At 41.0% G+C, this 26,260-nt stretch overlaps 1 protein-coding gene across 2 annotated transcripts in view; it reads left to right on the top strand.

Annotated features, from left to right (window-relative positions):
- LOC124775073 (transmembrane protein 104 homolog) overlaps positions 1-26,260 on the top strand; it is a 113,872-nt gene that overhangs the window by 36,604 nt on the left and 51,008 nt on the right. For both annotated transcript variants that reach the window (XM_047249878.1, XM_047249877.1), the window contains exon 4: positions 11,299-11,365. In XM_047249878.1, the coding sequence (XP_047105834.1) occupies positions 11,299-11,365 (67 nt within the window). The remainder of the gene's footprint in view (positions 1-11,298; positions 11,366-26,260) is intronic.

Here is a 26,260-nt window from a genome sequence, read left to right as displayed (position 1 = left end):
CTGTCAGCTTTCTGTGGGTTCCCGGACATGTAGGAGTGCCTGGGAATGAGGCTGCGGATGCTGCAGCCAAGGCTGCAGTCCTCCTGCCTCGGCCAGCCTCCCATTGTGTCCCGTCATCTGACGTTCGTGGGGATGTTTGTAGGAGGCTTGTGTCGTGGTGGGATGCTTGGTCATCCCTCCAAGGAAACAAGCTCCGGGCAGTAAAACCGCTCCCAACTGCTTGGAGAACCTCCTCCCGACCATCTCGGCGAGAGGAGGTCCTTCTGACCAGGTTGCAGATTGGGCATTGCCGGTTTAGCCACCGCTACCTGCTCTCCGGTGACCCAGCCCCGCAGTGCCCTTGTGGTCAGGCATTCACAGTGCGCCATGTGTTATTGTCGTGTCCCCGCTTTAGTCAATCTCGTGTTGTCCTGTCCCTGCCATCTACTTTACCGGATATTTTAGCTGATGACGCTCGAGCAGCTGCTCGTGTTCTGCGTTTTATAACTTTAACTGGCTTGTCCAAAGACATCTAACCTTTTTACTTCTTTTATCTGCATCTTTGTCAGGTCTTTCTGGTGTCCCACCCTCCCCGTGAGTTTTACTAGATTCCATGTGCTCTAACAACGGTGACTGGGCGTTAATGACCTCAGTAGTTAAGCGCCCTTAAACCCCACCAAAAAAAAAAGTCTTCCCTTCTCATCCCGTCCAGTAGGTCTCCCCTGACCTGGGGTTCTAGGTGACTTTTCTGAACTGTACCACTTTCCCTAAAACTCTCCAGTCCTTTTCCTTCACCCCTCTTCCTTTCCCTTCCCCTTCAACTCTTCTGCGAGGAGGAGGAGCCACTGGCTCAGAAAGTTTGTAATAGTTTATCCTTTTATGTTTGTGTTCCCCTGCCATTGCTTGGTGAGTAGATTTTTCATATTATGTACAAATAAATTGTTGAACATGTAACAGACTAATGAATTCTAGTGTCATTTAGTTATTTGTGTGTTAAAAAATGTGGCAGCCAATATCACCTTCAGATTCAACATTTTTATATAGGGTGAACCATTGCCTCATGGCACATCGTTATTTCTGTCCATTTGCTTTGTTTTCCCATTATTGTATTAATTTTGCATTGTTTATTAGATTTACTCAAACAGTATATATTGCCGGAGATGATGATGAACCATAATTTACACACACCTTTGTTGTTGCAATAATCAGGGAACCACATTTGATGCTTGCAAATACATGGTTTAAAGATGTAATTTTAATCACATTGTTTTGATGGCAGAAATCTAAAATAATTAAAAATAGTCATATTTGTACAGTCTAAAAATATTGGGCCTACGAAAAATTAGAATAAGAAAAGGAAATATATCTCCAGTGCTGCCACATGATATAACACACATGCTTAAAGAAATGGACTCCTAGAAATTTTGACCAATATTGACCTAGGAATAAGAGCATTATTACAGAATCTTGAAAGAAATCTGTGATCTGCATGAGAGGTAAAAGAACAGAGGGGAGAAGGAAGTTCAGAAACAGAAACAAAAAAAAGGAAAAAGACTCTAGAGAAGGCTTAGCAATGAAATATGAAGCACAGTTGTGTGTGAAAGGGGAAAGTCATTAGAATGCTAGGTAGTTGAGGAACTGGAAAGAAAAAGTTCAGAATGCAGTTTACAACCAAAAGAGATCTGCAAAAAGCACTGTGAAATTTCCTAAGAGGTGAAAAGGAGGTGGTGTATAAGGGTGAAGGAGGGGGGGTTAGGACCCTAACTGATGGGAAGATTAATGAAAGAAATGATTGAAGCTGTGTATATTAACTTCTTAATGGTCATTTATTGTGCTACACATGACATGTATGAAGAGTTTATTTGCATTTTATGGAATATTTCATATGTATAATTGAACAAGAAAGTGAGTTCAGATAGCCGTTCCCCTGCAGATGAATGATAGGCTGAAGTGCACATACAGTGTCAGTGGATTTTTGTTGTTTGCTGTTGTTGGCAATTCATTATCATTGGTCATAGCCAGTTAGGCAACAGTATGCATCTACATTACATCTGTATTCTGCAAACCACTGTGAAGTGCATGGCAGAGGGTACATCCCACTGTACCAGTTATTAGAGTTTCTTCCCATTCCATTCACATGTGGAGTGTGGGAAGAATGCCTCTGTGCGTGCCGTAATTATTCTAATCTATCCTCCTGATATCTATGTGAGTGATATGTAGGGAATTGTAGTATATTCCCAGAGTCATCGTTTAAAGCCAGTTCTTGAACCTTTATTAGTAGACTTTCTCAGGATAATTACATCTATCTGCTCCCCCACAGATCAAACAAGCCTATGACCATTCATGCTGCCATTCTGTGTATACATTCAATATCCCCTGTTAGTCCTATTTCATATGGGTCCCAAGTGCTTGAGCAATATTCTAGATCCAGTGGCATGAGTGACTTGTAAGCAATCTCATTAGTAGAATGAGTGCACTTCCTCAGTATTCTACCAATAAACCAAAATATACCACCTGCTTTACCCACAACTGAGCATATCTGATTATTCCATTTCATATCCCTACAAAATGTTTCGCCTTGGTATTTGTGAGAGTCGATGGATTACGACTGTGACCCATGGGTGTTATAGTCTGAGGATGCTGTGTGTTTCTGTTTTGGGAAGTGCACAATTTTACATTTTTGAACATTTAAAGTAAGTTGCCAATCTTCGCACCAATTTGAAATCTTATCAGTATCTGACTGAAAATTTATGCAGTTTCTTTCAGACAGCTGCATCACTTGCAGAAAGACTGAGGTTACTGTTGATATTGTTGTGAGGTCATTAATATGCAACATGAAAAGCAAGGGTCCCAGCATACTTCCCTAGGGCACTCATGATGAAACCTCTACACAGGGGCGCCGACTTATAAAAAATATTGGAGGGGCCCATACTGGGGGTCTTGCCCCGGGAAACTTTCTAAATTTTAGTTGAAAAATAGTGAGTTTTAAAGTTTTTTAAGCATTTTAGTCCTATGATCAACATTAGATCCCCGGAAACTGGACTCTCAATAACTTGACACTCCGGGAAACCCTAAAAGCCTGACACATTTTTTGGCTTTGAAAAAAGAAACAAAACATAAAGACACACAGTACTTTTGTAAAAAGCTAATTTAATTTACAGTAATAATCATGCTTATATACTATTACAGAGCAGTGAATATATAGCTCTGAAAAGACTGAAATTATATTTAAATAAATCCTAAACTATCATTAAAAGAATAAAACATAAAATATTGCTGTTGCACAGTAATAGCACTTTGATTAATAAGTGAAATAGCTAATTTAAGCTTACTTTGAATAAGGCTCAGGGTTCATTAAATAAAAACAATATCTCAGAGTTAATGCTTTAATACAGTTAATAAAGTCAGAGGTTGTACAACTTTGCTTCTGCTGTTTTTTCCCCCAACATTTGAGGCTTTAACTAAACAAATTGGTTACACATGTATCATTCAAAGTATTTTCCATCACTGGCCACTACTTCCTCCCATCTTTCGGGCAGTGTACAAATCCTGAGTCAAAAAAATTGTTCATCTTTTGAAGCGATCAATGAATCATTCCAATTTGTGACTTCTTCATGAGATCGGAAGTGTTGGTCTGTTAGGCCATGCTCCATTGATCTAAACAGGTGATAGTCAGAAGGAGCAATGTCTGAAGAATACAGCGGGCGGGGTGGACTTCCCATTTTAACGTTTCCAAGTATGTTTTGACCTCTTTTGAAACGTGGGGTCAAGCGTTGTCATGGTGCAAAATCACTTTATCGTGCCTCTTGCTGTATTGCGGCTGTTTGGCTTTTAATGCTCTGCTCAAACGCATTAATTGCATATGATAACTAGCACCTGTGATTGTTTCACTTGGTTTTAACACCTTGTAGTACACGATGCCGAGCTGATTCTACCATATGCAGAGCATGATCTTGGAGCCGTGAATATTCAGTTCAGCCGTTGATGTGGAAGCATGTCCGGGATATCTCCATGATTTTTTACATTTACGAGTATCATAATAAACCCATTTTTCATCCCTGGTCACAATGCGCTGCAGAAATCCCTTCCATTTTTGCCTCTGAAGCAACTGTTCACAAACACCGTTCAATGTCTGTTGGTTTCAGCTCACACGGGACCCAAGTTCCTTCTTTCTGAATCATGCCCATAGCCTGAGACGTTTTGAAATGGCTTGCTGTGTCACTCCCACTAATCATGCCAATTCTTCGTGAGTTTGACTTGAGTCTTCACTCAGCAATGTCTCCGATTCTACATCTTCAAAAATTTTCTCTCTTCCACCACTGAGCCAGTCTAAGATGTTAAAATCACCGTTCTTGAAGCGTTGAAACCACTCACGACACGTTCTTTCACTAATAGCATATTTATCATACATACTTCAGAGCATTCGATGAGACTCAGCCGCTGTTTTCTTCATATTGAAACAAAACAGTAACACCTGCCACAAATGACGAGAATTACGCCCATAAACTGACATTTTCGATCTAGAACAACTTTATGACGCAGACACAAATAGACAAATGTTTGAATGAGGTTATGTTGTCCAAGGTCCAAGCTAACTGCCTGACGTCTGCGATCTGTTTCTTTTGACCGCTACTTACCGTTGTCATCACCTATCGGCAGACGGCGGAAGCACAGTTGTACACCTTGTAATACAGTATGCCTTATACTTTGTCAAAAAATATGTAAATAGCAGGTTTTAATTGGTTCTTAAACCTAAAAAATAGTTAAATATTTGAAAATAGCTAATACAGTACTATAGTAACATAGTAATATTTCAAAACTGAAAATTTAACATTATTTATGTATTTAATTCTCTATTTTTATAAAGATTTTTAATGTTGCTCTAAATGCCATTCTTAGGGCTAGAGTGTCTTTAGAAAGGTGCAAATGTCGACCGTCTGACTGGATTACTGAATACGAAGTTGTTGATGACTGGTTGGGTATCTAATTCATCCAAAACATCTCAGTGGGCATGAAGAACAGCCAAGTTGTTAAATCGCTTCTGTCCCATTGTTGATCGGAAATGTGACTTCAGACGCCTAAGGGCGCTAAATGACTGTTCTGCTCTTGCTGTCGTGATTGGAATTTCTTGGAGAAGGCTAATGCGCTTCACTACTTCACATAACATTTCTCCAACTGCAGGCTCTTGTGTAATGTACTTTCTTAAGTTACGCATGTTTTTTAAGACCAGTTGTTTTTTATTAGTGATATCGGCTAACATATTAAAGTGTGTCTAGGTCATTTTTGAAAAACTCAGTTGATTTTTCCAAATTTGTTTCACCTCTGTTTACTAAAAGCAAGCACTCTTGTTCAACTGCAATGACCTGTGTGAGTCCAGTTGAAGCAAACCGTTCGGTATTGCAAGATTGTGCACCATTTCACAAACTTCAATGTAAATAAATTTGTAGTATTTGTTGTTTTCATACTTCTTTGGTATACTTAGATTCCGAGGAAGCGAAGGGTCATCAACTTGTGAAGGTTTTTCTTTTAAACACAATTCCCAAAAGTGTTCAAAACTATCACGCCTACCACTCAATATACAAATCAACCCCTCATATATTTTTTCCGGATCAACAACACTTAGATGAGGGCATTGAGTTTCTTCATTGACATCCTCTACTGGGTGCATTGCATGGCGATAAAGACGTAAAAATAAGTCTTGAATTGTAACATTGACTCAAGGTAGCCTGCACATTTGTAACCTGTCTCTGTTTTGTCCTCTGCAGAAAATGTTTCAAAAAATGCTAGAAGTTCTTCAAAGTCGTTCAATATTCTCAAGATACTAGAAGCTCACATAGTCCATTGAGTTGGGCAGAGGGGTCATAGACCAGCTTGGTCGTTGGTGCTCTCACAGCGTATGCTTCTGAAAAGTCCCATCCTTTTGTTGGATTCCCTTACTGTGTTTATTAAGTCATTGGCTAAAGCCATAATATCCCTCATAGATGTAAATAGCAGAGACTGTCTACAACTGCCAAGTCTAAACTGAGCAGTGCAGTGCACGCAACGTGCTTTTGGTTATATATCCAAAACTAACTTTTTTAGTCCTTTGAACGTACCTCTCATATTTGAGGCACCATCATAACACGCCCTCTCAAGTTATCCATTAACAAATAGAGACGAGCAAAAATGTCTTTTAAAATACTAAGCAGAGTTTGTGATTCAGTGTTGGGGGTCTCGAATAAGCCAATAAAGTCTTCGTTGATGATTAGGGAATCATCGACAGTACAAATACAAAATGACACTTGCTCATGAATTGAAGAGTCACTTGTTTCATCAACTGTAATTGAAAAATGTTCAGTCTTCTTCATTGAAGCCAATACCTTTCTCAACAGACTTTCCTAGTATATCAATGATCTCATTTTGAATATCGTGGGACATCTTCGTGCTCTCTAATTGCTAGTCCTTATTGGCAAAGAAATTGCACCGTAGTAAAAATTGTCTCAAGAGCTAAACTGCCTTTCATCATATCACTATCTAACTGTTCATTCAATTGGGAGGCCACACTTCAGTTAGTGATAGAATTTAGTTTCAGAACACCTTCTTTATGTGTAAATGTATTTTCATTAAGAAGGAATTTTTCCAAAGCCTTTTTCCAGTTAGAAAATACAAGGGAAGTAAATGCATCTTATTTTTTTTGAAGAAAATTGTAATAAATTTTTGGCATCTGCCTCTTTGCAGGTTTTGCAAAAAACTTTTTCGGTAGATGCTTCATATTCTAGCCACGTATATTTGATCAACCAAGACTTCTGAAATGATCTTCCCTTAACTGATTGTGCAGGTTTCGTCTGTGAACGGTTCTCACCTGAAGATGACAATGCAATTGACGGCACAATAATTGTTGGAGGTTGACTTGCAGTATCATCAGCTTCCAAGTACGCCTTTTTGGTAACAGATTTATCCATTGCAAACTTAATTCACAATACATTAAGAGACTAAAGTAAACGAATAAAATATAGTCATATAAAATAGTCCATTAGACACTAAAGTCTGAACACTAAAACGTATCAGCAGCGTACGCTGAACAAAACCATCCACACTGCATGACTGCAACAGCAGGGTGGGCTTTATATAGCCGCGTCGTCGTAATGTCTCGAAGTATCAAGGTGACGCGAGGCGGATGGTTCCAGGCGCTTCTGCTCCAGTCCTTTTGATGTCGCTGCGGCCACAGCGCTGGCCCACCAGTGCCAGACTTTACCACTCAAAGGTTCGCACACCAGAACAAATTATAAGTGTGCCCGCAGCACCGTAACACTATCATGATTCACACCGATCATTTTCAGTTAACCTGCTTACTACCGTAATATTTATTTGTTTTGACTCATTACTGAATGTATTTTAAAAGGTAACTATCGTCAAGCAAGGAAAATAAAAAAAATTCCAACATAATTTTGTGATTTTATGAACCATAATATAAATAATAATTTTCTTATGTTATTGGGGGGGGGGGGGGGGTGTCTCCGCCCCACCAAACGAAGTTTTGAGGGGGCTCAGGCCCCATGGAGCCGGCGCCTGTGCCTCAACATCTGATGATGTCTCTCCAAGATAACATCCTGCATCCTCCCTACTTAAAAAATCCTCAATCCTGTCACTAATATCAGATACCCCGTATGTTCATACTTTTGACAATAAGAATTGGTGTGGTACTGAGTCAAAAACTTTTCTGGAGTCAAGTAATACTGTGTCGACCTGGCTGCCTTGATCCATAACTTTTAGTGTGTCATGTGAGGAAAATGGAAGTTGGGTTTCATATGATTGACGTTTTCAGAATCCATCCTGGTTGGCATGGAGGAGGTCGTTCTGTTAGAGGCACCTCATTGTTTGAGCTCAGAATATGTTCTAAGAGTCTACAACAAATTAATGTCAAGGATATGGGTAGTTTTGTGGATGACTTTTACTACCATTCTTGTTGACAGGTGTGACACAAGCTTTTTCAAGATCTGGGCACTGGTTTTTGTTAAAGGGATCTGCGATAGATTGTGTTCAGAGGAGGGGCTAACTCAGCTGAAAATTCACTATAGAATCTTCGTTCAGTTTTAATGATTTCAGTTGTTCCTCATCATCACTTATACTAATACTCATTTCACTCATCTTTTCAGTGGTATGAGGATTTAATTAGGGCAGTTTTCCTGGGTTTTACTTTGTAAAGGAACATTTGAAAACTGAGTTAAGCATTTCAGTTTTTGCTTGGCTTCCTCAGTTTCAGTTCCTGTCTCAGTTTCAGTTCCTGTCTCAGTTTCAGTTCCTGTCTCAGTTTCAGTTCCTGTCTCAGTTTCAGTTCCTGTCTCAGTTTCAGTTCCTGTCTCAGTTTCAGTTCCTGTCTCAGTTTCAGTTCCTGTCTCAGTTTCAGTTCCTGTCTCAGTTTCAGTTTCAGTTCCTGTCTCAGTTTCAGTTTCAGTTCCTGTCTCAGTTTCAGTTTCAGTTCCTGTCTCAGTTTCAGTTTCAGTTCCTGTCTCAGTTTCAGTTTCAGTTCCTGTCTCAGTTTCAGTTTCAGTTCCTGTCTCAGTTTCAGTTTCAGTTCCTGTCTCAGTTTCAGTTTCAGTTCCTGTCTCAGTTTCAGTTTCAGTTCCTGTCTCAGTTTCAGTTTCAGTTCCTGTCTCAGTTTCAGTTTCAGTTCCTGTCTCAGTTTCAGTTTCAGTTCCTGTCTCAGTTTCAGTTTCAGTTCCTGTCTCAGTTTCAGTTTCAGTTCCTGTCTCAGTTTCAGTTTCAGTTCCTGTCTCAGTTTCAGTTTCAGTTCCTGTCTCAGTTTCAGTTTCAGTTCCTGTCTCAGTTTCAGTTTCAGTTCCTGTCTCAGTTTCAGTTTCAGTTCCTGTCTCAGTTTCAGTTTCAGTTCCTGTCTCAGTTTCAGTTTCAGTTCCTGTCTCAGTTTCAGTTTCAGTTCCTGTCTCAGTTTCAGTTTCAGTTCCTGTCTCAGTTTCAGTTTCAGTTCCTGTCTCAGTTTCAGTTTCAGTTCCTGTCTCAGTTTCAGTTTCAGTTCCTGTCTCAGTTTCAGTTTCAGTTCCTGTCTCAGTTTCAGTTTCAGTTCCTGTCTCAGTTTCAGTTTCAGTTCCTGTCTCAGTTTCAGTTTCAGTTCCTGTCTCAGTTTCAGTTTCAGTTCCTGTCTCAGTTTCAGTTTCAGTTCCTGTCTCAGTTTCAGTTTCAGTTCCTGTCTCAGTTTCAGTTTCAGTTCCTGTCTCAGTTTCAGTTTCAGTTCCTGTCTCAGTTTCAGTTTCAGTTCCAGTTCCTGTCTCATTCGCTAAGGCCTGGACACTAATGTTGATGCCACTAACAGCCTCTACATACCACAAGAAATTATTTGGTTTTTGTGAAAGATAATTTGACAATATTCTGCTGTCATAGTCATTGAAGCCATCGTGCATTGCTCTCTGGACAACCAAACATGTTTCATTCAGCATCTATCTATATATAGCCCTACGCTTTGTTTTACACCTGTTGTGCAGTAATTTCCATATCTTTACAAGTTTCTTTACCTTGAGTGTGTACCATGGAGGTCCCTTTCTATTATGAACTGTTCTACTGGGTATATACCTATCTGATGCATGCTCAAGTATTCTTTTAAACTTGAGCCTGGTTCCCCTTCATGCTCTTATCATGTGCTGAAAGTTTAAAGTTCCTCATTGAGATATGACACTACTGATTTTTTATCTAGTTCACTGAACATATGTCTCTTTTTGCTTGTTTTAGTTGTCCTTTCACTTTGGTAATCATTGTTGCCACAATCACATCATGGTCATTGATAACATTTTCGATGTGGACTTCCTCAGAGATCAGATATTCGTTGTCATTAGATCCAATATATTTCCATCATGAGTGGGGTTCAAAACTATATGTTCTATGTAGTTTTCAGAGAAGGCATTAGTAATGTTTCACAGGATGCCTTCACTCACTCACCACTAACAAAACTGTAATTTTCCCAATTGATTGACTGAATGGTTAAAGTCTCCGCCGATGATTACAGTATGATTGGGGAACTTGTGTGTTAAATCCTGCCTCGTCGTGGAATATGGGGTATCTTGGATACCTGCTTTCTTGGATCGCTAGACAATAATTCAAGCAAATTGTATTAATGAGTTTTATTACAAGAAAAAATGACCGTATACGTAACTTTGAGAATTACATAGATGTGTCGCAAGCAAAGGGCGACATCTGAAATACAAGCTTCTTCAGTATAACAGTTTTAATACAAGTGAAGTAATAGTCAGTGCTGCTATTCAGGTCATTAGTCTTGAAGCTTGTCTTCGACTGGGTTGTGACCAGTTGGGCGTGGTGCTTATGTCCTCTCCACATAGGGCCGCTGCTGTCGTATTGTCATCCTGGAGAAGGGTTGGTCAGCGTGTAATTGGCTGACATTGTCTCGCAGCCCACTCTGCTCTATCACTCCCGACTGGTGTTCTGGCACTTGAGTTTATGCCATAACATTATATATGGTGAACTGAGTTTTTCTCTAAAATTTTCATTTATATCACTGATACTAACTCTTGCCCAAACAGTCTCACACGTGGCTTCAATTTCTGTCTCAGTGGATTTGAATTTCTTGTCTACTGTGACAAATACGCCACCTCTCTTGTAGCCAAAACTTGTATTGGCTATCACAAATATTTCAGAGGTTGTGGTTGGGTTGGGATCTAATAGCACAGCGAAATTGCTGAAACAAAATATTGGCTGATTAAATTGTTTCGAGTGAAAATATTAGCTAACTTCATTTACAAAGCAAAGGAAGTTACAAATGAGGATATCATTGTCATCCACATCTAACTTGTGTTGGCTTCCCATCATTGAATGTGTGAACTGTTACCAACAGCAGTACACAACTACTAATCCACTGACACTGTAAGTGCATTTTTACTGAATGGTAGGTGGCACATAGGCAAATTCAAAAGGTTGTAATACCTTTGAGGATAGTTCTATGATGTCAGGGTAATGGACATTTTTTTTTTTTTTGTGTGTGTGTGTGTGTGTGTGTGTGTGTGTGTGTGTGTGTGTGTGTGTGTGTGTAATATGCTCAGTCTTACTCACACTCACCTGAATTTTAATTTAGAATTTTGAGCAGTGGTTTGTTATATAATTTCTTATAACTTGAGTGGGTGAACTTGGAAAATGGAAGAAACATTTTTGAGAGATCAGCTCAGTCCTCTGGCATTATGATATAGTCCAATTCCTAGAAGGCTAAATACATTACAATGTGAACATATGGACAGACATTGAAGTACAATTTTTATATACTGTTGTATAGACTGAATTACTTCTGCCATTTATTACTTACAAAAAGTATTGTTGTTTTAGGCTTTGCAAGTGAATGAGTCACAAGATGAAGACAGTGATGAAGATCAGCCACTGGTCTCCCCAGGAGGTTTGTATTTACATTGGGTATGAAATACTTTAATTATTTTTCTGCACTTTAGCTGTTTCTTATGAAGAAGAAAATTTAATTCACGTGATCCACCTGACCGTAGGTGAAGACAGTATGGAAAGGATAGATGCCACTCACCACATAGAGGAGGCATTAAGTTGCAGACAGCAGGATGAAAAAGTATGCTAGAAGAATGTTTCAGCTTTCAAAGTCTTTCTTCAGAAGTAAAAAACTGACACACCCAAGACCCCTGTCTGTGGGTGCTAAGACCTGACGGTGACTTCCTCTGACGTATGCAGCAATCTAGTTGGGATGAGTGGGGTGTGGGAGATGTTAGAAAGAGGTGTGGGGAGGGGAGGAATAGTGGTGCCTATGGGAGTGTGCAGAGATATGGTAGGAACAGAGTAGGGCTTCTACATGCAACATTGGGAGACTGTGCGCGGCAGGAGTGGGGGGGGGGGGGGGGGGAGAGCAAAGAACAAGAACATGTAGGTGCATTGGTGGCGTAGGAAGTCATGTGTGTACTAGAGTGGGAACTGGGAAGGGGATAAGCAGATGGAGGACAGGGACTAGTGACAGTTGAGGGGGTTAAAGGAACAGAGGATGCATAGCAGGGAGGGTTCCCACCTGTGCAATTCAGAAAAGGTAATGTTGCTGGGGAGAATCCAGATGGCATGGGCAGTGAAGCAGTCATTAAAGTGAGGCACATCATGTTGGATGGCATGTTCAACAGCTGAGTGGTCCATTTGTCTGTTGGCCGTAGTTGTTATTTGCTCCTAGGCTTTAGATTATCTTGGTGCAGATAGGATCATTTGAAGTTTTATTCACCTAACACAGAAGAAAAGTTTGTTCTTTTTAATACATGGGTAGAGAAAACAACTTGCCAAGCAGTTACAGATGTTAATGCATAGAAAGACCCCAAATTTCTATCTTTTGGAATCGGGAACTACTTATTTTTGTGGAAGAGAGGGAAGGGATGGAGGAAGAGTGGTTATGTGTGAAGAATACAGGGAAAGTAGGGATCTGGTCAAGAGACTTACTGGACAGTATGAAATGGAAAAAAGAATTATTGGAATTTGATGTAATTTGAAAAGCTAAGGAGAAGGTCTAGGAAATTCAGATGAGTGGGAATGACAAAAATGAGTAGAGGGGGTTGGGGGGAATAAGTGTACGAAATATGGTAAAGAGGGAGAAAAATAAAGAAAAAGACAAAAAATTGTTTATTGAGGTAGGGTGAGAGACAATAAAGAAACATACACTGTAGGACATATATATCTGTGAAATTAAGAACATGTTCCTTAAATTTCATCATCTCCGGAGACTTGGAATAAGTCAAGGTATACATAGAGAGTAGAAACCATTGTGGGCTACCTACATAAAGTATTCCAATAACTAATTATAACTGTTGCTGATTACTTTTATTGTTAACTATGGGAATTACTTTTTCTAGATTATAAATTGTGTGTGTAATGAATCATGATGTGTGTATTATTAGTGTGATGCTATGCCTGATAATTTTATTAGCTATTTGTCCAAAGATGTATAAGAAAGAAAACAACTGTGTATGGAATAGTGATCAATTTTTGAAGTTTCACTAGGTCGTTAAACACACATTCTTCATAACTATTAGCTCTGAGTGCATAAATGTTTTCTCATTAATGAAGATATTTGTGGACTGCATGTTATTTCCAGTCTTGGATGAATCTTGGACATGAAAAAGTATTATTGTTAAAATTGACGTGAAAGTACATAGTACCAAACCAGTGTTATCTCAGTTCCTTATATACCAGCTTTAATGAAAATACAGAAATAACTTAATATTCAGAACAGCAACTATGGCATATTTGCATACTATGTTGTTTAGTTTTCAGGGAATAAAATCTTTATTGTAGTATGAACTATGTAAACTCGAAATAATGAAGTTCTCAGCAGTAATATTTATTCCTAGTTAAAATGTTCTATTACATAATGTCCATATGTCCTCAATTTTTGTTGTACAGATTTCAGTAAAACATAAATTGCTGTATAAAGATGTGGTACAAGGGTTGTGGAGAACATTGTATCACGTAAGTTTTTTAATTCTACAAATGTAGTCTGCAGCTCTGAAAGGCAATGTCTTCTTGAGTGTGGTGCTTGTTGCTCTTGCCTGTCAGTGGCCGATCTTCTGTTGTAAAGAATACCATCATCAAAGTGAACCCTAAAGAAATATGCAGCTATTAAGTATGAGTTACAAATAAATTACTTATGTATAGAAATCAAATTATTTTTGCAAATAACATATTACTTTCCTACACTGTCTTTCCACCTGTGGTCACTTAGATGGGAAGGGTAACAGTGTAAAAGTCTCACTACTGTAGAAAAGCAGCTTCTTTGGAAAAAAAAATCCATTGCTGCTTCTCAGCTGATTTTTCTATCTAAAGCTTTAAACAAAGCATTTATGCAACTCTATAAAAGTTAAAACGTGTCTAATGTGAACATAAATGCTAGCTGGAATTCTAAATATGCTGATAAACTGAGAATCCATATTGCATGGAGCTTGTTGATGGAAATTGAGGTCTGCAGCTGTATCACGAATGAAAACTGAGAAACTATTTTAATCTTTTACTTTGTTTGTTAATATTTAAGGTTTCCCTATTTCCTGTCTGGCAACATGTTTGGACTTCTGCACCAGTAAACAAATTTAGCTGTGAACTCTAGACATAGTAATTACTTTTGCTTCTAGCATTGTGGTTGTGAATGTCACTGTTCATCCTAGAATTCCAAGGCCTCTAAAGAGTTTTTTTTCCAAAAAGTAAGTCATTTGTGTATATAAATGTTGAAAGCTGAGAACAAAGTAGCATGAGTATGGCACCGTCTACTGATTGTCTAGAAAGCCACAGAAGTCTATTTTGATTCAGTAGTCATTTGAATCTGAGTGAAAGCTAACAGTTAGTTCAAAAATCATTGTTTCTGCCAGTTGGAAAGTGTTTGCTGTAACTAGATGGTTGCATGCGAAAGGATCTGGAGCTCGTCAGTTTCATCATGAGTTACATCTAATTTGTGGGCTTACAGAAATGAGTGAAAGAAAGTTAGACAGTGTTGTCACGGCTTTTAAAGTTGTGATGCAGATGTACATAATGAAGAGTGATGTGGGAGGCCCAGTATTCACCCAGTGAAATCAGGACAACAAATGGACCAAAAACTTTAGATGTTCTTGCTCCTGTTGTCTCTCATGTTCAATGCATCTAGAATTCCAACATTGCTGCCACAACTATTAGCTTAAACAATAGGTTGGTGGACAATAGTTCGAAGATGATGAGCTGATCACAGCTATCAACTGGTTCAGTTCTCAGGTGGAGAACATCAGGCCAAAGGTTTCAGAGACACTGTCATCAGGGAGAGCTGAATATTGTGTACTTTAGCACGTTTGATTGGTATTCCAAATTGCCTTTGCCTTGTTCTCAGATTTTGAAATTTATGTACTTTTTTGCTATTTCAATGACATGGTGAAGAATTTTGTTGTTGCTTTTAGCTCATGATTACAGCTGGTCCTCTGTTCTAAATAACTCTCTCCTCCTTGTGCAACAAACTTCTGAACCAAGTGTTGCCACCCTTACTACGGGTTTGCACTGTAACTGTCCCTGATCTGTTGTGAAGATAAACTTGATTCACAGTGTTCTAGGAATTATTTTAAGAAGAATTAAATTTCCCAGCTACTGTGCAGCCTTGGCAAACTACTTCTGAGTATTTGTCCCGTAAACTCCCTCTGCATGGTATAACTGAGTCAATAAAACTTTTCAGACAGCAGAAATTAATGGGTATCTGTTACTGCTGTCATTTGACCATTGTGATCAGACTGTTTACTGTGAGTTTCACGTATGATTTGTGGACAGTTGGATGTAGAGATATTGCTGATCACTGTTTTCATTATTCTTCTTTCTTAATTGGAATGTTACTGTGTTTACAGACTAAAGTGGGGCATCAGTAACTCTAGATGTCCTTGATCAGAACTATCAGAGGTGAAGTAAATATTGAAATTGTATCATACAGTGATGTCCCAGTTATTACTGCAGACAACTAAATCCATATATCGCTTGATATCAATCCTTTGTAGAATTTTGGAACATGTCTTGTGCTAGATTATCTGACTGAAAATCTCCTCTGGGAGAGTCAACAGGGATTTCACAAACAATGATCATGAGAAACCTAGTTAACTCTGTTTGCTCACAAGACCCTAATGGCAGTCAATACTGGCATCCAGGTCTTTGCCATGTACTTTGTCTTTCAGAAGGCCTCTGATACAGTTCCATGCTGTCGCTTAGTGAACAAAGTGCAAACATGTGGAATATCAGACCAGCTTTGTGATTGGATTTAAAAATACCTTGCAAATAGAAATAGCATGTACAATGTTCCTACTCTCAAACAATATGTAAAAATTTAGTGAAAAGTTATATTTATAGATAGCATTTTCCTCAACAAAAAATATGAGTTTTGCTAATCACAGAGATGGAAACATAACTTTTCTAATTATTATATACCTTGAAGAATTTGGGGGTGAAGTTTATTGTTAATGTTGATTTGCTGTAGGTGTCCTGATTTCATTGCCTTTTTGGATAATACTGCTTTTGTAAACAAATCTTGCAGGGTAACTTTTTGAAATATAAAGATCCAACACTAATATACTGCTAAACTTTCTTCATTTATTCACTCCAATTAATTTACACTCATGCTGCTTTTAACAACTTGCATGAACCAGATGATAACTAAACAACAGCACTCCTTCCTCTGTGCTCATACATGTGATTATTTATGTATCTTTTGTCGTGCATGGTACTTACTCTATTGTTATACTTAATATTTTGTATTATTTACAGTGAACAAAAACTTGTACAAAATTATTCATGCAAACCAGTACCTTAGCAGAACAATTTTACATAAAAAGCTTCATAAAGTAAAGAATATCTCAATGTTAAATTTTGTATGATGAATATTTTAATGATTAATATTAGAATATGCGAGTCTTATTCAAAAGTAAAGTATTATCCATCCATCCACTATAGTGGCAACTCCCATTCTGAATCCTCACCATTTTATACAAAATACACTGTTCTGTCTCCCATTGAAGTCTTAGCATTTGAAAGTGTTTACACTATGAATAAATAATTATTATTTTTCAAGTTTATATTGAGTCAATACCTTTGAAGTCAGAAAGTGATTGGTGTAAACCAAAAATTAGGACATGGTCTACACACATTTCTACGTTATGAAATTTCCAATGTATTGAGAGAAATACTGAAAAGATATATCATGTACTACAGAGTGTATATGACCTGGGAAATTTGGAATTTTCCATTGTTTTAGTTTTCAGTTAAATTTTTGTAATTTTGACTGGTGAGAACTGATATTGTAACAAAGAAATTTACTTTGATCCACAACTGAAGAATAATACTCATCATCATCATCATTTAAGACTGATTATGCCTTTCAGCATTCAGTCTGGAGCATAGCCCCCCTTATACAGTTCCTCCATGATCCCCTATTCAGTGCTAACATTGGTGCCTCTTCTGATGTTAAACCTATTACTTCAAAATCATTCTTAACCGAATCCAGGTACCTTCTCCTCGGTCTGCCCCGACTCCTCTTACCCTCTACTGCTGAATCCATGAGTCTCTTGGGTAATCTTGCTTCTCCCATGCGTGTAACATGACCCCACCATCTAAGCCTGTTCGCCCTGACTGCTACATCTATAGAGTTCATTCCCAGTTTTTCTTTGATTTCCTCATTGTGGACACCCTCCTGCCATTGTTCCCATCTACTAGTACCTGCATTCATCCTAGCTACTTTCATATCCATAACCTCAACCTTGTTGATAAGGTAACCTGAATCCACCCAGCTTTCGCTCCCATACAACAAAGTTGGTCGAAAGATTGAACGGTGCACAGATAACTTAGTCAAGAATAATACTGTGGGAATAATACTGTGGGAATAAAACTGAACGTGCAAAGAAAAGGTGCCATTTACAATAATAAAACACAGTGCACACACGTGTGTCTGCCAGCAGTGGAAAGTGTCAAAGGCTTTAGGATGAAGACTATGCAACACTTTATAACAACAGTCTGCTTACAGGGTGGGTGACGGGATCCAATGATTTTCGTATTCATCCAAGAATGGATGAATCATGCATTTCGAAGCTGCTGAACATCATACCATCATTACTGTAAAAGAATAGTTATGAGAGAGGTGTTAAGCTATGAGGAGAGGCTGTTAGCTACATTGATTTCTGATGACTGTCAGAAGTGAAGAGGACATCAAATTCATTGCTGTTGTATGCCCACAGTTATTAACTAAAATGATTCCTGAAGCATCCAACAAAATTGCTAGTTGCATGAGAAAATACAAATGCATCGTGGTAAAGCAAAAGAAATCAAACAAGATGCTCATGTAAACTTTATTAATTTATTTGTGTGTGAAGCATAAAAGATTTTCATGTAAGTTTAAGGAATGATTTATTTTTTCCTATTAACGAATTCATCTATGGCATAGAAGGAGTTGTCAAGGAGATATGATTTCAGTTTGTTTTTGAAGCTATTGCTAGTGTCTGTCACACATTTTATTTCATCTGGTAATTTGACAAAAATTTTTATGGCAGCATATTTTACCCCTTTGTGTGCCAAAGATAGGCTGAATAAAGGATAGTGTAAGTCTTTCTTTTTTTCTGGTGTTATAATCATGAATGTCACTGTTGTTTTTTTTTAAGCTGGTCCATGTTGTTGAGAACAAATTTCATTAGTGAGTAAATGTACTATGAGGCTGTTGTAAGAATTCCCAATCTTTTAGAAAGATGCCTACAAGACGTGCAAGTATGAACCCCACACATTATTCTAACCACTTTCTTTTGAGGAGTGAATACGTTTTGTCTAACAAGGGGAGGCCGCCAATTGTGAAATTCAGATTCAATTCATACTGTGCATAATAAAAGGTCATGGCCAGAGGTGTAATGTGGCAAAGCACCAAGATGCACTTCTCAGCCGTTGTCGAGAAAATCGACAGTTAAAAGAAACCGTTGCGGTGAAATACTCTCTACGCTTATTGGTTTTCTACAGCGTCGTGGTGCAGTGGTAAGCGCTCGGATTCGTAATCCGAAGGTCGCCGGATCGAATCTCGCGCCGTGCAACTTTTTTTTTTTTATTATTTGTTTTTTTGTAATTCAAATGTATATACACACACACGAAACAAATTCAATCCATCGTCCACCACCAATTGTCTTCTCCGATTTTTGCCGATATGATACGATACGCGTGGTATGCATCAAACCTGACGAACGATAGAACAATTTTTCAGAATGTCAATCATGTGTGTTTCCGAACAGATAATTTAAAAAACAATTGTTCTTGTAAAAATGCATCATTTATCAGATGTGCTCGATGTCGTGCTGTTTTCTGCTCTCCATGTTTCTATGATAACTATCACTCTCGTTCGTGCGATACTCCAGCTACTTCTGGTCACTAATTGTTAATTATGTGCGAGTGTATACCGAACTTATCAATAAATTGTATCCACTTGAATATTATTTGTGATATTGTGTTTTATTTCAAGTTTTATTTTTCCGCGACAAACGACTTTCAACAACTTATTATATGCATAATTGTTGCAACTGATTACCGCGCGCGCGTGTGTGTGTGTGTGTGTGTGTGTGTGTGTGTGTGTGTGTGTGTGTGTGTGTGTGTGTCGAGCGCTTACTGCTGTGCCGCGACGCTGTAGAAAACTATTAATCGTAGAGAGTATTTCACCTCAATGGTTTCTTTTAACTGTCGATTTTCTCGACAATGGCTGAGAAGTGCATCTTGGTGCTTTGCCACATTACACCTCTGGCCATGAGCTTTTATTATGCGCAGTTTGAATCGAATCTGAATTTCACAATTGGCGGCCTCCCCTTGTAAGTTTTAAGTTACCCAAAATATTATTACGTATGACATCAGAGAGTGAAAGTATGCAAAGTATGTTAGCTTACTAATTTCTATATCCTCAAAATTGGCAATTATTCTGATTGCAAAAGTTGCTGAACTTAGTCGCTTTAAAAGATCCAAAATCCCCCTGCGGGTCCGGGGTAAGAATAGGCCTGAGGTATTCCTGCCTGTTGTAAGAGGCGATTAAAAGGAGTGCCCCCCCCCCCCCTCCCCCCAAGGGGGTTGTTTGCGCCTGCGTCCAGAGATGGACGGTTCAATGACTTGGTCATTTTGGTTTTTCGCTTATCTGGTTTCTTCCTTCCTTTGTTTGTTTCCTTTCATTGTCCTTCTCCCTCTCTCACTGTCTTCCTCACTTTTTACCTTGCCTTCTTCTCCAACCTATGGTCTCCGCCTCGGCGTTCGAGACAGTCTGTCCTTTCTCTCCCTTTTTTTCCTATTCTTCTTTCCTCCCTGTGCATCCCTGAAGGCCGACCAATGCGTTTGCACGTGTTGCCGGTGATGGGGTAAAGCGTAATTCCCCGCCCTGGGTAGACAAGTAGGACCTGTGTGTACCCCCTGGTAAAGGCCAGGTCCGGGGAGGGGTGATTGCACGAGCTGACACCTTCCGACCATGCCGATTGGTCCCTCCGTCCTTTTCTCGGGTGGTGTGACCTGAGGTGTAACCATTCACCTAAGGCAGGACCACCCTCTGAGCGGGTCCCCACAAGGAAGGAGTGTGCCTTCGGAGACGCTGGCAATCATGGGGGATTCATACGCAATGGATTTCTCTTCTTCTTCTCTCTCAACTTCTGCCCAAAAACGGGAACTTGACCAGCCACCAGTGACAAAAGTACTACCGCCTGCCCCAAAGTTCCTCGCAGTTACTAGATTTGAGGACGGAAAGGATTTTTCATCTGTCAGCCCTTTCGTTATTCAGAAGGGCGCAGATGCCATAGCTGGACCGGTCAAGTCTTGTACCAGGATGCATAACAATACCTTATTGTTGGAAACTGAGAGCACCTTTCAGGCACAAAAACTCCTTCGGGCCACACTCCTGTACACGTTCCCTGTCTGGGTGGAGGCTCAGTGCACTTTGAATTCGTCGCGTGGTGTGGTATATACTAGATCACTCGACGGATTGCCTGACGAGGAGATTCAGTCTTTCCTCGCTTAGCAGGGCGTGACGGCTGTAGTTAGGGTCATGAAAAAGGTCGACAATGACCTTGTACCGACCCGGACACTTTTCTTGACCTTTGATAGTGTTCAGCTGCCGTCGCACATCAAAGTGGGCTATGAGGTTATTTCTGTTTGCCCCTATGTCCCGACACCTACGTGCTGCTACCAGTGTCAGCATTTTAACCACACCTGCCAGTCTTGTTCACATACGGCTAAATGCGTCACTTGCGGCAGGGACACCCATGAGGGTGACTGTCCACCTCCGTCTCCTCGTTGCATGAACTGTCAGGGTGACCATGCAGCGTACTCTCGCGACTGTCCCATCTACAGAGATGAACGCTGTATACAGCAAATTTGGCTCAAAGAGAAAGTGTCCACCTCGGCTGCTCGCAAGCTTTTTGCTAGTAGGAAGCCCACGCTGCTCCGTGCGGGGAAATACAGTACCGTCCTCTCCTCTCCTGGGCGTACCAGGGAGGTATCGATGCAGACTTGTGATCTGACCTTTAGCGCTACGGTTGTCCGTTCGACCAGTGCTAAGATCGCCCGATCAACGCCTCCTCTTCCACCCGTCACCCCTAAGACACAAGCACCTTCATCAGCTTCTGGCAAGACTAAGACCCAGAAGTCAGACGCACAGACCTTCAAGAAGGAACCGTCCTGTGAAGACTTCTTACATACCCCGAACTCCCAGCCATCGACCAGTACTTCCACTAAATGACTTTCCAAGAAGGCTCATAGGAAGCAACGTTCTCCTTCTCCGCCACGGCGCATTTCTTCTCCTGCGCCACCCAGTGGCCGTCATCCATTTCGCCTAACCGCACCGCTGGTAGCCGAACATCTGGCCATTCACCGGTGGAGGAAGCTCCCCCTCCCGACCATCTTAACATGGTGGCCGACGAACCTATTAGAAAAAATGGATGATGACGCTCCGCCTATTGATAGCGGCAGCAGTGCTCGCTCGAAGCCAGGCCCTCAGTGGCCTTCGAGGTGAACCCTTCTTGCTTATCCTTTTTCTTATCACGATAGCACTTCTTCATTGGAATATTCGCGGCACTCACTCCAACCAAGAGGACTGAAAGTTGCTGCTATGCTTGCACTGTCCGCTCGTAGTAGCTCTCCAGGAAACAAAGCTATGCCCATGCGATCATATTGGCTTGGCACACTATACCTCTGTGCATTTTGACCTACCCCTGTAGCATGGAGGGGTTATGTTGCTGGTCCGGGATGATACCTACTACGATCCCATCACATTGCACGCCGATCTGCAGGCAGTTGCCGTCCGAATTACTCTCCCCACTTTCACATTTTCCATTTGTACTGTTTATACTGCATCATCGTCTGCATGCCCACAATCCCCTTTGGGGCTCTCCAGCATCCTGCCCGAGAGGCTCCCTGTTAGCAGACCTTTTCAACCACCTCAATCTTGTTGCCTCAGTACTGGCTTCCCTACTTTTCTTTTGGACACAACTCACACCTATTCCCATTTAGACCTCTCTATATGTACTACCCAACTTGCACGTCTGTTTGAGTGGTACGCTCTTTCTGATACATATTCGAGCGACCACTTCCCTTGTGTTATCCATCTCCTGCATCATACCCCATCTCCATGCTCAACTAGTTGGAACATCTCCAAAGCAGACTGGGGGCTCTTCTCTTCCAGGGCGACATTTCAGGATCAAAACTTCGCGAGCTGCGATAGTCAGGTCGCACACCGCACGGAAGTCATTCTCACTGCTGATGCTTTTCCATCCCTCATACTACTTCTTCTCGACGTTGCGTACTGGTTACCTGGTGGACCGCAGCATGTAGAGACGCTATACGTGCTCGTCGACGTGCTTTACGCACCTTTAACTGCCACCATACGATGGGGAAATGTATTAATTATAAACGATTACGTGTGCAGTGTCGTCGTGTTATTAAAGAAAGCAAGAAAGCCAGCTGGGCTGCTTTCACAAGCTCGTTCAACAGTTTTACTCCTTCTTCTGTTGTCTGGGGTAGCCTGCGCTGGCTATCTGGCATTAAGGTCCACTCACCAGTTTCTGGCTTGACGGTCGTGAATGACGTCCTTGTGGCCCCTGAGGATGTCTCCAATGCCTTCGGCTGCTCATTACCACCCTGCCTTCCTCCCCCGACAACAGGCAGAGGAGGCAAGGCCACCTAACTTCCGCTCCTCAAATCGTGAAAGTTATAATGCCTCATTCATCATGCGGGAACTCGAAAGTGCACTTTCCCGGTCACGGTCCTCCACTCCGGGGCCTGATTCTATTCATATTCAGTTGCTGAAGAACCTTTCTCCTGCGGGTGAAGGTTTTCTTCTTCGTACTTATTATCGCATCTGGATTGAGGGTCATGTTCCCACATGCATGCGTGAATGTATTGTTGTCCGGATTCCCCGATTCCTAAGCCAGGGAAGACAAGCACTTGCCTTCCAGTTATCGACCCATTTCCCTTACCTGCTGTGTCTGTAAGGTGATGGAATGAATGGTTAACTCTCGTTTGGTTTGCCTGCTCGAATCTCGACGCCTACTTACCAATGTACAATGTGGATTTCGTAGGCGCTGCTCTGCTGTTGACCATCTGGTTACCTTGTCGACCTTCGTTATGAATAACTTCTTGCAGAAACGCCCGACAGTGGCAGTGTTCTTTGATTTGGAGACGGCTTACGACACCTGTTGGAGGGAGGGCATTCTCTGCACCATGCATACTTGGGGCCTTCGTGGTCGCCTCCCTCTTTTTATTTGTGCATTTTTAATGGATCGAAATTTCAGGGTACATGTGGGTTCTGTCCTGTCCGACACTGTTCGCCAGGAGCATGGGGTGCCACAGGGCTCAGTTTTGAGCGTCGCTCTCTTTGCCATAGCGATCAATCCAATAATGAATTGCCTCCCAGCTGATGTATCGGGCTCCCTTTTTGTTGACGATTTTACCATCTACTGCAGCGTGCAGTGTACATGTTTCCTGGAGCGCTGTCTTCAGTGTTGTCTTGACCGTCTTTACTCCTGGAGTGTCGCCAATGGCTTCCGTTTTTCTGCCGAGAAGACGGTCTGTATTAACTTCTGGCGCTACAAAGTGTTTCTCCCACCGTCCTTACATCTCGGGCCCATTGCTCTACCATTTGTGGAGACAACAAAATTTTTAGGTCTTACATTTGACAGGAAAAGTTAGCTGGTCTCCACATGTGTCATATTTGGCTGCCCTTTGTACCCGTTCCCTAAATGTCCTCCATGTTCTCTGTGGTACATCATGGGGAGCAGATCAAACTGTTCTACTTCGCCTATATCGGTTGATCGTCCGCTCAAAGCTGGATTAGGGGAGCTTTGTATACTCCTCTGCACAGCCGTCCATCTTACGCCGCCTCAACTCTATACAACATCGGGGGTTACGTCTTGCGATCGGAGTGTTCTATACTAGGCCTGTCGAGAGTCTTCATGCTGAAGCCGGTGAATTGCCACTAACCCACCGGCACGGTATACTGCTTTGTCGGTATGACTGTCTGCTATTATCAATGCCCAACCACCCGTCTTATCGTTCCTTTTTTGACGACTCTCTCGACCGTCAATATGGGCTGTATGTATCTAACTTGCTACACTCTGGAGTTCGCTTTCGTCGCCTCCTTCAGCAACTTGATTTTCCACTCCCTGCAACCTTTAGAGTGGGCGAGAGCCTAACGCCACGTTGGCTCCAGGCTCAGGTTCGCGTTCACCTTGAACTCAGCTCGCTCCCAAAGGAGGTTACCCCAGTTTCGGTATACCGCTCGTGGTTTGTCGAACTTCGTTCGCAGTTCATTAATACGATCTTCATTTATACAGATGGCTCTAAGACCAATGACTGTGTCGGGTATTCTTTTATTGTCGGGGCACACAGTTTCAAATAACGGCTCCATGGCCATTGTTCGGTCTTCACAGCTGAGCTATTTGCCCTCTGTCAGGCTGTTCTTTACATCCGATGCCACCGACATTCTGCTTATGTCATCTGCTCTGATTCCCTGAGCGCCATCCAGAGCCTCTGTGATCCGTATCCAATTCACCCTTTCGTGCACCGGATCCAATGCTCTCTTCAGAAGCTGGCGGATGACGGTTCTCCGGTTACCTTTATGTGGGTTCCTGGCCATGTCGGTATCCTTGGGAACGAAGCTGCAGATGCCGCGGCCAAGGCTGCGGTCCTCCAGCCTCGGACAGCTTCTTATTGTGTGCCTTCATCTGATTTTAGCAGGGTCATTTGTCAGCGCATTTTATCGCTGTGGCATGCCGATTGGTCTACACTTACTGAAAACAAGCTTCGGGCCTTGAAACCTCTCCCCACGGCTTGGACGACCTCTTCACGCCCTTCTCGGCGGGCAGAGGTCGTTTTGGCCTGGTTACGGCTTGGACACTGCCGGTTCAGCCACAGCCATCTGCTGATGGCTGCGCCGGCGCTGTTCTGCCCATGTGGGCAATTGCTGATGGTACGCCACATTTTAACATCCTGTCCGAATTTTAATACACTGCACATTGATCTTGGCCTGCCATGTACTCTGGATGAAGTTTTAGCGGATGACCCAGGAGCAGCTGCTCGCTTTCTTCGTTTTATCCACTTGACAAACCTGTCTAAGGACATTTGATTATGCTGTTTTCTTTCAATCCCTTGCCTGTTAATGTGCCTTTTATAGTGTTGTCCTTTTTCGTTGCTGTTTTAACATTGTGCCTCGCAGTGCATTCATAATTTAGTCTGGGCACTAATGACCACTGTAGTTGTGCACCCTAAAACCACACAAAATCCAAAATGTGAATTGTCCAATTAAGATTCTCATCTATACATACACCCAAAAACTTAGTATGCTGTACCTTGTTTACTGACTTAATTGACATGTTATATTTATTGAAGGAACTGTACTTTTTGCATCAGAAAATTGGATGTACTGTGTTTTTTCAAAGTGTAGAGCAAGCCCATTTGCAGAAAACAAATTAATTACTTTTCCAAAGACCTTATTTGTATCACTTTCAGTTGGAGTTTCTTTTACTGGATTAATAATGATGCTTGTTTCATCAGCAAACAGTGTCAGTTCAGCTTCTTGTCTCAGATGAGAAGGGGTCGTTCACATATATCAAGAACAGAAGTGGGCCCTTGATTGAACCCTGTGGAACACCTGATGTTATTTTTACCCCAGTTAGATGAAGTGGCAAACTTAATTAAATCACTTGACCCATATAGAGAGACTTTTTGTTTCCCGTTCTGTAGATATGACTTAAATCACTCGTATGCTATTCCATTTATACCATAGAATTGTAATTTCTGCAACATAATGTCATGGATCACACAATCAAATGCTTTGAACAAGTCACAGAAGATTCCTGTTGGTGACATTTTACTATTTAAAGACTCTATTATGTGGACAGTGAAATTGTATATGTGGAACAGTGGAACAGCATTTTTTAAATCCACACTGTGATTTACTAAGTATCCCATTACTGTTGAGATGGCCAACCACTCTTGAGTACATTATTTTCTCGAAGATTTTTGAAAAGCGAGGATACTGGCTCTTAATGGTCGGCATCTGTGGTGTCCCCCTTTTTGTAGTGAGGCCTGACAATGGCATATTTTAACCTGTCTGGAAAAATACCTTGAGTTAGTGATGGATTACATATGTGACTCAGAAGATCAGCTGTAATTGCTCCACATTGTTTTAATATCTTATTAGAGATGTCATCTACTCCAGCAGAACATTTATTTTTCAAAGATTTAATAATTTTACTTATTTCACAAGAGGTTTTTAGGTGGAACTTAATCTGACTAAAATTTTTCAAAACTGACTCTT

The sequence above is a fragment of the Schistocerca piceifrons genome, chromosome 2, assembly GCF_021461385.2.
Source record: "Schistocerca piceifrons isolate TAMUIC-IGC-003096 chromosome 2, iqSchPice1.1, whole genome shotgun sequence".
NCBI classification, from domain to species: domain Eukaryota; kingdom Metazoa; phylum Arthropoda; class Insecta; order Orthoptera; family Acrididae; genus Schistocerca; species Schistocerca piceifrons.
Note: the sequence above shows the minus strand (reverse complement) of the source record. Positions and strands in the feature narration are given on the sequence as shown.